This window comes from Bos grunniens, chromosome 9 (assembly GCF_055505025.1).
Source record: "Bos grunniens cultivar Pamir isolate PY7600 chromosome 9, Bosgru_T2T1.0, whole genome shotgun sequence".
NCBI classification, from domain to species: domain Eukaryota; kingdom Metazoa; phylum Chordata; class Mammalia; order Artiodactyla; family Bovidae; genus Bos; species Bos grunniens.
Window position 1 is genome coordinate 39170560 of NC_141173.1, and position 13189 is coordinate 39183748.

Consider the following 13189-nt stretch of genomic DNA (forward strand, 5'->3'; position numbering starts at 1 on the left):
ATTTTAGAAAAATTATTTTTTTCAAGTCTTTAAGTTCAACATCTTACTTAGTAGGTAAAGTTGGAAATACGGTTCCCAATGACTGAGTTCATTTTAGGTCCTTTTTCTATATTATATCTTCAGATCCTCAGATAATGTAATCCATAGACAATGCTTTACAACATTTGGTAAACTCATATACCAAGAGATTTAACTTTTCCCCAGATCACTCCAAATCTGAAGTGGCACCAGTAATATAATATTCAGTCCTTATGAAAAGGAGCTGCCTTCTCTCTTTCCTGTCTTTCCTGTCATTCAAATCATGAAAGTGAAAGTGAATGTTGCTCAGTTGTGTCCAACTCTTTGGGATCCCATGGATTATACTGTCCATGGAATTCTCCAGACCAGAATACTGGAGTGGGTAGTCTTTCCCTTCTCCAGGGGATCTTCCCAGCCCAGGGATTGAACCCAGGTCTCCCACATTGCAGGTGGATTCTTTACCACCTGAGCCACAAGGGAAGCCAAGAATACTGGAGAGGGTAGCCTATCCCTTCTCCAGTGGATCTTCGCAACCCAGGAATCGAACCAGGGTCTCCTGCATTGCAGGTGGATTCTTTACCAACTGAGCTATCAGGGAAGCCCACTTCAAATCATGAGTAGTCCTAATGGTCCAAGAACCTGCTGAAGCATTTCAAAACAAATGCCCAGAGCCAGTCTTAATGACTTCTCAAGCATCCTTTAAGCCAGTAGCCTAGAAAAGTCCATGATTGATTTTTAGAAGGATTTAAGGAAAGTTTTGCCTTAGAAAGCCTTCTATCAAGAAAGTAACTAATATTTGGCTTTAAGTAGAGTGTTTTAAAGACTACTTTAATATTAGATATCTCTTCCCCCAAACAAAATCATCTTGGCCTCTCAGTCCCTCTGGGCACAAGAGATTAATATCATGATGAATCCCATATTAGAAGGTGACATAGGATGGAAGGCACAGGCTGGGCAAAGTTTGCATACTGACAGCATAGGTGATCCTCTATGCACAGTCACTTTAAAGACATCAAGGTGCCTGCTTGGCCTCTCTGTGTCTCCTCCACCAGCCTGATGTTCTGGCTGGGGAGTCATTACTTAGAGAGAGCATATGAGGAAGACCTCATTAAACTTCAAGTAACAAATTAACATATTAACAACCATTAACCCTTTAGTCTCCATTTATCAGTTCTCTAGACGAGAGTATGTCTGGTGGAAAGAGGTTGGAAACAGAAAAATTTCAAAGGGTGTCCTTAGTGAGTGTGTCCTAGGAGGGCATTGGTTTGTGGGGGTGATGACAGTGGTCAGAGGAACTCGAACGTGAAATGCAGGAAGCAGTGAGAAACCGCCACCCTCCTCACCACATGTGCAGGGTCGTCAGCTGTCAGAGAGTAATATTAGCAAACAGTGAGGTCCTGCCGACCTATTCAGACAGGAGGTCAGGCCACGGAGAGGCACCGGGCCATCCGTGCAGTGAGGAGAAAGCACTGGAACCTGAACAGTCAGTAAGGAAAGCTGCTGGGAAAGGAGGAATGGCAGGCGAGTTCCATCTTCACTGGCCGGCACCAAGCGGAAACCCACAGCCTGACGTGGAGGGCGTCCTCCCAGACGGCTTTCCCCTGACCAGAGAAAAGTGGGGAGAAGGTTCTTTTCAGCCACCCGCCGTCTCTCAGATGCCTTGCCCTTTGTGCTTCCTTTCCTCCTCAGCTCAGCCATTAGCGTTCATGGTAACCTGCTTTTCAGTTGCATGTTTGTTTTTTGTGTTCTAAGCAGGGATAGTGCCCAACATACACTTTGGTCATCTGAGGCTCTCTGAGTATAAGGACTAGTTCCGTGGTCCAGAATATCTCCTCAGGAAACAAAAATACGAACAGTATTAACCAAGCAAGGGCATATAATGACCAACTTAGAGCAGAATGCTTCCCAGCTGACCTTTGATTTTGAGGAAATGACATGCCATTGTACCACCAGGCTGCGATAAATGCATCTGGGATCTGACTGATGACCTTCGGTTAGCAGCGCTCTCAATTGAAGAAAGCAAATCCGGCCTGCTGAGTGTGTCATCTGGTGCCGCAGCTCATAGGCACGTGAACGAAATCAACTCCACCATCTACCTCCTCAAAGTATGCAGGAATGGTTTACTTTCTGTGTATTTTCACTCTGGTTTCACAGGGTCACTCCTAGTACCTCCTACCCTTTTGTTATCTGAGCCCAGTAGTTATATTACAGATTGCTAGACCTCGGAAATTATGAAAAGTTGATTAGAGTCATGCGCTCCATCCTAAACCAGGAGCTGTCATCTATGAAAAAGGTTAACGGAAAATGAAATGACTGAAAAACTAGTATCTATGTACAAAGCTATTGATAGAGGAGAAACACTTATTTTCTTAAGCTGTACATTGGTTACTTAAGTCAACATAGCAAACATACTATTACCTTAACTTCAGTTTGCTATGTTTTCATGGGTTTCTCTGAAAACTCATACACTCTTGTTCTCCATTTTTCCTTTCTTTCCTCCCTCTTTCTTCTGCCCTTACCATTCCATCTCACTGACAAACATTTTTTCTCATTTTTCCATACTCACACACACACTCAAATACACAAGCATGCTCACGTGCACTGTTTCTCTTCCTTGGTCTAGTGGTTAAATCTGATAAGCAAGTTAAAGGCAGACAGTAGTCAAAAACTGTAACAGTGCTTTTAAGAGATGTTTTTTCCCTCTCTAAATAATAGGCTTCTATCACAACCAACAGATACTTTTTAAAACAATGATAATCAGCTGAAAGGTTAATAGAACTAATTCCAGCATACTTTTTTATTTTGTTAGTCAAATTAGCGTAGTGGTTAAGAGCATAAATTTTGACACCAGAATGCCTAGATTCAACTCCCAGCTCTGACACTTACTAGCTTTGTGACCTTGAGTAAATTATTTAACCTCTTTAGTTTTCATTCCCCTCATCTGAAATTGAGGATAATTATTACACCTATCTCATGGGTTGTTGAGAGAATACAGTGAGTTGTTATATAGAGAGCAGTCAGAATAGTATCTAACATAGAAAGTGCTCAATTCTCTGCTTTTAGGAGGTACAAATAATATCCACAGCAATTGCCCAAATCGGCAAAGTGTAGAACAAAACAAAAATCACAAAGTTTTAAAGCTGGATGAAGTCTTAGTAAGCACTCTATTCCCAGTTTAGGAATTGTTTTTTGTCCAAACTCATCTATTTGGACACATGAAGGCAGTATTCTCAGAGGAGTCACCCAGACTCAGTCCTCTTGATACTGCTTGAATCCTCTTTCCCCAAAAGGACAGCTTCAAGGTAGAAATAGTTATTATATCAGATATAATAATATTGTAGCTGATAGGAAGTCAGTGCCCAGATTGAAGGACTTACTCCAAAGTAATTGAAGGAAAGCTACACCTGGTGCAAACTCCTCAAAAATGGAAATGAAAAGGGCAAATTGTCTGAAATAAAAATAATTGTTCTCCTTACACTAGAAAGAGGAAACTGAATTTCTAGAACTCCATTTTCATTGATCAAGGTGGGTTATCATTTCCTCAAAGACCTGCCAGAATTGAAATTTTAAAGCTCAGACACGCAAAGCCACCGCCCGATTATATTGAGCCTTTTTGCAAATTTGCAAAAGGTACCCTTTCCCCAGAACCAGCACAGCCCACACCAGATTCTCCAGCCTACTGAGGGGAGCTCACAGAATTTCTGTCCCCAGAGCTCTCAGTCCCCTCATGCAGACCTCAAATTTCATACCAGCTTGCAGTAGCCTGTGGACCCCGCTATTTTGAGAATAAAGGCTGACTCTCTACTGTAGTCCTCTTACACTGAAAGGGTTTTCTGTGTATTTTTATAAACCTGGTGTGCACATCTACTGACTATGGAAAAATACGTATTTGGTTTTTTTTTTTAATCCACAGACAAAATTGTCAGAAAGAGAAAACCAGTATGTCCTAAGAAAGATACAAATCAACAATGCTGAAAACACAATGAAAAGCCTTCAGTCTGACATGGAGGAATTAGCTGAAAGGGTATGTATTTGGTTTCTGAGACTAACTTCAGTGAGGGATTTAGCTAGTGTAAGACTGGCTAGTCACAAATGATTGAGGCTTAACACAGCCCAGAAAAATGCAGGGACCCAGGTGCCTTAAGATACATCAAGGCAAAACCTGAGGATAAAGTTAATATGTTTGGTCTCTACTGTATCTTCCCATTTTGATTGGTTTCCTTGAAAAACCATGTTTATGGGGAACTTTCGTTGTGTTTGCTGCTGGTAAATATCGTTGATATGTATTTCACTTGGATATTCGTTCAAATGTTTGCCTTAACATTTTATGGCTAAGAGCAATAGAGCATCTAGAAGTAAACTTTATTATATAGCATATAAACTTTAAATGCTTGCTACAGGATGCATTAAATAATGAAAGAGGAGAAATTGTGTTGAGAAAGCAATTTTGCAGTTTGGCAGGGGAAAAAGAACACTTTGGACCCTCATTTTTTACCATATACTATTAATAAAATGAACTTCGAACAGATTAAAGACTTTAGTTTAAATCTAAAATTTTCAAGAAAATAGAACTAGATAATTATTAAATCTTGAAAGGAAATAAAAATGCAATTAAATACAGTATGAAGAATTATAGTAAAAAGAAGAATAGATTTGACAAGGTAAAATTGCAAATACTCAGTAAAACAACTAAATAAATGAAAAAAAGTCAGTGAGACTAAGAAAAATGTTGAGGGAAATGTGGCTTCTAAAAGCTCTCACAGATTAACAAAAACATTAAAATATGAGCAAAGTCGTTCCCCAAGGGTCTAATGGAAAAATTTCCATCTAATAAAAAAATAGAAAATGCAACTAAGCTCCAAGGCACCATGTTTAATATACTAAAATCTTTAACACATTTTTTCCCCTGATTATGTTCCACCAGTTCTGCCCAGAGTACCCTGGAATTTCTGCTTTCAGATACTAATATTTGACATAAACTGTTGTTCTTTTCAGAAACAATTCTCATTTTCTGCAAAAATAGTGGTTAAAATGATTCTGATAATCTCTTTTGACCTTGGACCTCTTAAACTAAGAGATTATGCTTCTAAAAATATGAATTACTTTAATTGAATCCTTGGAAGATTCAACTGCTTTTAAATGCATATAAAAATTGAGTCCCCCTTTCTCCATGCAACCATCAACATTTGAGGAGCAGTGAGATCTCTTAAAGTTCAAAGGAAAATACCATGATCTTTGTGAAAACTCATTGTCATTTCATTTCTATGTCATGGCTGGAACTTGCTGGAAGTGTCTCAAATTCTTGAGGAAATGTTTTCACCAAGATTAGTTCCTCCCATAGCTTAGACACAGAGTTACTGATTGTTTTCTTATACAGTTTTCCTATTTCCAATATTAATTAAATTCAGGTTTTCATGGGGAGGAAATAATGTAAGCTTCAAAGGAATATCACAGTAGAAAAGGCTCCTGAGCAACAAGAACAGACCACCAAAGCAGGAAGTTGATGATGAAGCTACTAGAACATTCACCCAGTTGTTTCCATTGATTCTTACTGAAAATAACATCCTTCTTGTTGTGACATCAACAGTCCTGATGGTACAAGAACCTGCTGAAACATTTTGAAACAAACACCCAGAGCTAGTCTTAATGACTTCTCAAGCATCCTTCAAGCCGTTGGTCTAGAAAAGTTCATAATTGATTCCTAGAAGGATGTAATAAAAGCTTTGTCTTAGAAAGCCTTCTATCAAGAAAAGTTCACAATATTTAGCTTTAACTAGAATGAAGAATTTCACTGTAGATTCCCACAGTGTGATAAAAATCACAGTAATGTTGCCTCTTAAAATTGAAAATGTGGTTGATCCTTGAACAACATGGGTTTGAACTTCGAGGGTTCACTTACACATAGGTGTTTTTTGATACTATGGTGCAATGGTATTACATGATCCACAGTTGGTTGAGTCCAAGGGTATAGAACCTCAGATATGGAGGGCCAACTGTGAAGTTATACGTGGATTTTCAATTGTATCAGTGCCCCAAACCCCTGCATTGTTCAAGGGACAACTGTATCCTCTGTATGCAAAGTATCTGTTACATGAATCTAATGTAACCCAAATCTCACAGTTTACATTAACTTAAAGTTACTGGGTTTTTGCCCCAACTTCCATATCTAAGTCCTCTAGCCCTCTTTTGATAAATCCTACTGCCTCTTCCCACCCCGTACTTAGGGAAATTTACCTGCCTCCTGAGAAACCTATATGCAGGTCAAGAAGCAACAGTTAAAACTGGACATGGAACAATAGATTGGTTCCAAATTGGGAAAGGAATACATCAAGGCTGTATATTGTCACCCTGCTTATTTAACTTATATAAAGAGTACATCATGCAAAATGCCAGGCTGGATGAAGCACAAGATGGAATCAAGATTGCCAGGAGAAATATCAATAACCTCCGATATGCAGATGACACCACCCTTATGGCAGAAAGCAAAGAGAAACTAAAGAGTCTTTTGATGAAGGTGAAAGAGGAGAGTGAAAAAGCTGACTTAAAACTCAACATTAAAAAAATGAAGATCATGGCATACAGTCCCATCACTTCATGGCAAATAGATGTGGAAACAGTGAGAGACTTTATTTTCTTGGGCTCCAAAATCACTGCAGATGGTGACTACAGCCATGAAATTAAAAGACTCTTGCTCCTTGGAAGAAAAGCTATGACAAACCTAGACAGCATATTAAAAAACAGAGACATTACTTTGCCAACAGAGGACCATATAGTCAAAGCTATGATTTTTCCAGTAGTCATATATGGATGTGAGATTTGGACCATAAAGAAGGCTGAGCACTGAAGAATTGATGCTTTTGAACTATAGTGTTGGAGAAGACTCTTGAGAGCCCCTTGGACTGCAAGGAGAGCAAACCAGGCAATCCTAAAGGAAATCAGTCCTGAATATTCATTGGAAGGACTGATGCTGAAGCTGAAGTGCCAGTCCTTTGGCCACCAGATACGAAAAACTGAGTCATTAGAAAAGACCCTGATGCTGGGAAAGATTCAAGGTGGGAGAAGAAACAGACAACAGAGGATGAGATAGTTGGATGGCATCATCGACTTGATGGACATGAGTTTGAGCAAGCTTTAGGAGATGGTGAAGGACAGGGAAGCCTGGCATGGTGCAATCCATGGGGTTGTAAAGAGTCAGACATGACTGAGTGACAACAACAGCAACTTCTGGGAAGCCCCTAAAGGATGCCCATGCATTTGTGTTCCCAAAGAGCTGCTGCTCAAAAAAGTCTCGATTTTGCCACTGCTGATCATGTCTGTAATGAAATACCAAAGCCTCTGTCAAGATTCCACTCTCCTGTGTTCCCAAAGGCAGCATGCTCAGAACCAGAGTGGACTAGGCTACAAGCAGAAGTGAAGATAGTGACCCTCTCCCAGTCTCAGTGCTGCCCTTTGCCATCTGGATCTAGAGCCCAGTCTCCCAAGAGCTGGGTCAGGAGGATGCCACACTGTTCCCTACACTTCTCCATCTCCTCCATCTCATCCGTACTCCTTCAGCTACAGCAGCATGTATGAAGACCTTTAGGATTGGAAGGAAAGTAGGTCACTTCCATACATCAAAAGCCTCATCTCCAATCCTGATAAAAAGACAGGACAAAAAGTCAAAATATATTTCAATTACAGTTGACCAGAAGACTGTACCCACTCCAGTGCTCTTGCCTGGAGAATCTCAAGGATGGAGGAGCCTGATGGGCTTCCATCTATGGGGTTGCACAGAGTCGGACATGACTTAAGTGACTTAGCAGCAGCAGAAGACTGTAGAACTTCAGCCTTGGCATTGCAGAAGATTAATTTAAAAAGCAAGGAACAGCAGACAATGCTGAAGAGGTTCTCAGAGGCCAAATCGTGAAGAACCTTGCCCACCATACTCATCCTATGGACTTTGGAAGATATTGGAGCATTTACCTACAACAATGAGCTGATTAGGTGCGAAGTTTCAGAAACATTGCTCCGCAGTGGGGATGATAAATTGGTGAGTTTAAGACTGAAGACAGGGACACCAGTTAGTAGACTGTCACAGTAATCCAAACAAGAGCAGTCCGTTGCTACCTTATGTTCATTGGAAAGGAAATTGCAGTGAACTGGGATAAACTGAAACTAGTGGTGGGCAACAAGAAGAGAGGCCAGAAGGACGAGTGAAATAAAAGTGATTCAGTGACCAGTTGAATATGAAGAGTTGCAAAGATGTAAGCTATTAGACTTGGAAAGATAAATGGCCAAGACTGATAATTCAGAATGGATTCTCTGGACCTCGTCAGGTGAAGTACCTGTGGATGCCACAGATTTGAGTCTGTAGCTCAAGAGAAGAGATCAAGGCTGGAAAAGTATTTCAATGTTTAGGAGATAGTTAAACCCACACAAGTAGACATCACCATACAGATAGTGAAATGGCACACCAGTATTCCTACTGCCGTTTTGTCCGGCACTGCCTCTGTTTATGCTTATCTTAGAGTTATTATTAGAAGATCCCCTTTCACTCTCAAAAGAGTCCAGACCATGCTAGATAATGATTAGCATCCTCACTCAATAGAATAGTATTCTAGGTACACTATACTTTATGCCCTGTATAGTACATGAAATTCTTGCCACCTTTATGTCAAATGTGTGTCAGAATTCACTGCTGAGGTGAGTAAGTGATTAATCCATTTGTAATGCTAAACATCAACCAGCTTACAGTTGTGAGCTAATTTTTTATAGTTTTCCTTAGGGCAGGATGCACCTGTTTTACCATGTGCCCATATCATTATTTTCCTTCCATAATCAAAGTTAAAGAAAGCCGTAGAACTTTCAAATAAGGCATCACTGTATATTATATCAGTAATTTTGCAGTTTAAAGTAGCAGATGTTCCTTTTTGCTGCTGTCTTTTTTTAAATATATGTATCTAAGCGCCCTCTGGTGTTGGTCAAAAGAGCTTGTCTTTGAGTTATCTTCTACCTGTCTCATTACTTCGGTGAATTCAGTTTCCATATCAAGAAATAAATGAACACAGTAATAACAATAAACCTTTTCCCTTGAAGGATGAAGCCAAAGTCAAAAATATGCATGTTGTATTTTGTAAATATAACTGAATTTAAACTGGACCAAAAATCAACTTTAAACATTTTTTAATGTTTTATAGGTCTGTGTCCCTATTTTTTAAAAGTAGGGAGGGATGACATCAAGAATAAGATTCATTTTATTTTCTACATCATCTAATTTTAAAGTGACCACAAAGCTTGTGTTTCCAGAAAGCATTAGAACAGGGCAAGAGGGAGATTGAAATTGTGGGAAAAGAACATGTGACTCAGATTGCTGTGTCCATTCAGAGAGCATGCATTTCAGCGACGGAGCTGCAGTATTGCTGCACAGGGAGCTTTGTTTGGAGGGATTTTGGATACAGTGCCAATGAAAAGCTCCTGGGGCATGTGTTTGCTGGGATACCATCTCCGCATTCTCCTCCTTAAAGGGCCAGTGGCTTGGGTTATGCTGTGTGATGGTTGTTCAGTCACTCAGTCGCGTCCAACTCTTTGTGACCCCAATGCCTGTAGTGCTGGGCTCCTCTGTCCCTGGGATTTTGCAGACGAGACTACTGGAGTGGGTTGCATAAAAACATTCCAGGTAAAAGCATGGCCTAATCCTCCCACTGCAACAAGAGATAAAAGGAGAGAGATTTGAAACAGCCACTCTCCTGTTCTGGGGGCCTACCAGCCAGCACTCTGTGTAGCAGGTCACCTGGCAATCCAGGCAGGTACAGCTTCTTTGTCACAGAGCTGAACCAGAAAGACACTGGGCAAGGCAAGTGGGCGCTTGATCAAATGCCAGACTGAGGAAGTGTCCCACCTCTTAAATATAACCCATGAATCCATCTTTCTGATGCCAGAGTATGTACCCAGCTCCATGCTGTGCATCCAGGCCAGTGTCTTGGCCTTGAACCATTTTTTTAAGACATGCTTCCCTTGTGGCTCAGACAGTAAAGAATCTGGCTGCAATGCATGAGACCTAGGTTCAATCGCTGGGTCAGGAAGATCCCTTGGAGAAGGAAATGGCCTTCCATTCCAGTATTCTTGCCTAGAGAATTCCAGTATACTTGCCTAGAGAATTCCATGGACAGAAATGCCTGGCGGGCTATAGTCCGTGGGATCGCAAAGAGTTGGACACAACCAAGTGACTACACTTTCACTGTACTTTCTCTTCTGTCTTTATACACACAGAGATAAATATGCATGTACACATGCACACCCACACATCCTTTCTTCAGGAGCCACATTTGAGTTGGGGGTTCATCTTGACAGATCCTACATGTGAGTTCTGAAACAGAGTTGAAAGAATGAAATCAGCTTCTCAGAGAAGAACTTCATTCACTCCGAGCCAAAACTGCTTGAGTAATTATTTGTACACAAGTGCCTTCAGTGTTGATGGGAATTTGGAAGGCAGCACTGAAAATAGCCTTTAGCCTAGTGAGCATAATCCTTTCAATCTCTGTGGTAATTTAGTTGCAGCAGTGGCTGGACCACCCAGAAGCCACTGGATGCATGGAACATTTTGAGATCGGCCTGCTTTCTCAACATGTTTCCCTTTGAACCCTTAAGCATTTCAGTCAGCACAATGTCAAACTGATCAGCAGACATGGATAATTCCCTAGTCTGGCATCTTGAGACACAGTAAAAATTCAAAGGGTAGATTACTTACGAAAGATGGGTGGTTTGGATTGAACTGTGACTGATGGCTTAGGAATAGAAATAGCATCTGTAATTCTAAAGCTAGTCATCACATCCATCTTCATGCATGAGTCCATTTTATATGTTACGGAACTTTCGCATGTCAGGGAAATTTATGTTTACAGAATACATTATGCTCACCCACCCCCACATGCATATACACAGCCTTTCCTTCTCGTAAAATTAATCTGTTGTTTATACGGATTATTTATAGGAAAGCCAAGCTTCAAGAAAGGTCCAGTTGGCTCAGAAGGAAAGCATGGATACCATTAACCACGCAACTCAGCTTGCAGAGCAAGCCCACAATATGAGGGATAAAATCCAAGGTAAATATACTCTCTAGTGGTTCAGCTCCATGTCAAGCAATCACTCATGTTATTAACAGCAATAAAAGTAATGGCTACCGTTAGTGTTTATTGTGTGCCAGGACCTGTGGTTAGAGTGTTACCGTTTCAAACTCATGTAAGATCTTCTTTCACATTTGTTTGTCTGGGACTTCTGAGTACTCATCTCCACTAACTGTCTATTTTCAATAATAAATGTGGAGAGTAGAGGAAATTTCTTGACAGTCCAGTGGTTAGGACTCAGGCAGCGCAGCCAAAAGGAAAAAAAAAAAAACAAGAATGTATGTAAAAAATCATTCCCTTTCCACGCGTTTCACAGAAGTGAAATGCCGGTATACCTTTCCAGTAGAGGAAATTACATTCTGTGTTGTCTCTAAAATGCAAGAGTTGAGTAGGAGTCACATTTTTCTCAGTTATTTGCAGTGAAAACCCTGCCTTTAGAATGACAGCAAACTGTCCACTAATCCAAGTTATCCTGCGCTGTCTCTCTCATGCTGTCCTAAGAACCAGGCAGGTGCATGCTCTGGTCTCCAGTCCAGAAGAAACGCCAAGAGTGGGTGTGGAAGAGTTCTTTGCCTTAAAGCATAAAACTGGCAGATTTACCTTTCTTCTTGAGGGTTTACTTACCTGTATTCCAGCTTCTCATAAACGCAGGCTGCATTTTGAAGACTATCTTAATAGCATGCTGAAAGCAAGCCTTCAGTTTACCAACAGAAAACAGGCGATTGCTTTGGTTCTAAGATAAAGAAAATTTACTTGGGTTACAGTCTGCTAAGATACAGTATTTGTGTGTTTCCATAGTTTTTATTATCCTATATATTAAGAGCTGGATGACAACTACAAGTACATCTCAAGGGCACAATGACAGTAAAGGGACCCACAATGGAAGATTCATATCTTTATACTGAGGTAGAGGGAGCATATTCCAGGACAAGGGATGTATTGAGCCAAGATTAATCATTCGCTGTATTTCCTTCGGTGCCCATAATACATAATAAAAACAAATGGTATGCATTTCAAACATCCCCTGCTCCCATCCTTACTATTTCATGCTTTTGCATCTACCAATAAAATGTTCTTTCCATATAATATTTTATAGTTAAAATTGATTTATTCAAAAAGTAAGATTAAACCTAGATTAGCTGATCTCATCTAATTAAGAAATAAATGTCCCTCTCGGCAGCAGAAAAAGCTAGCATCTTAGATCTTAGCCATTCAGGGGGAAAAAAAAAAAAAACAGTTCACCTTTGCTGTCTAACTCAAATTGTGATTCTAGGGTATTTCATTTGGAAGGAATCTAAGCCTTCTTATTTGACCCTTATTTGACCCTAGGACATAGAATAAGAAGGAAAAAATACAAAAGAAATGTAAATAGAAAACAGTAATTTCCATCAGTTTCTACCTTTCGAAAGTAATGTATGAACAGCCTTCAAAGACCAAAAGCATAAATGTTATTCTCTGTATTTCCTTTTTCTAATCTAGAGCAGACATGGCTAAAATAAAATAAGCCAGATTGTAAATATAATATCTGCATCAAAATGCCAAGAAATTCAGCATTGCCAATGCTAGATCTAAGGAAAATATATATGTTTAGTTTAGTTCAAGGGTTAATATTTTAGACTTTACTTGAGAAATGAGTATTTAATTCCTTCTTGAGTTTTGTTTAAGTATATTTTAGTTTCTAAAGCTTTTATCAGTAATATTTACAGCACTGAAAACCTCTTCCCCTATTTATCTCCCTTGCTTCAGAATTCAGGGATGCTGCACACCAGGAGTGTGTCATTCCTTATTCCCAGCCATCTCTAAAGTAACTACTGGTGACCTTCAAGCTATTATCCATATGAAATACAAGCCCTTATCCTGGTATGATTTATGTGAGACCAGTGTTGTTTACCCATCTTGTCTGGCCAACCACATAGATCATAGTAAACCACAGACAGACAATTTCATTTATGCCAGGAAGATAAAATGCTTCCTCCTGGAGCTACCATAGGACAAGGTGGCAATTACATAGCTTTCATCTGATCATATATAGTAGGAAGAGGGAACCAGAGGCCTGCTCAGCTCTGCCA

The 13189-nt window shown here is 40.0% G+C and overlaps 1 protein-coding gene across 6 annotated transcripts in view; it reads left to right on the top strand.

The window, feature by feature from the left end:
- The window catches only part of LAMA4 (laminin subunit alpha 4), a 148272-nt gene that overhangs the window by 70159 nt on the left and 64924 nt on the right, over positions 1–13189 (top strand). For all 6 annotated transcript variants that reach the window (XM_086317224.1, XM_086317227.1, XM_086317222.1 and 3 more), the window contains 3 exons: positions 1972–2123; positions 3932–4042; positions 10988–11099. In XM_086317224.1, the coding sequence (XP_086173350.1) occupies positions 1972–2123; positions 3932–4042; positions 10988–11099 (375 nt within the window). The remainder of the gene's footprint in view (positions 1–1971; positions 2124–3931; positions 4043–10987; positions 11100–13189) is intronic.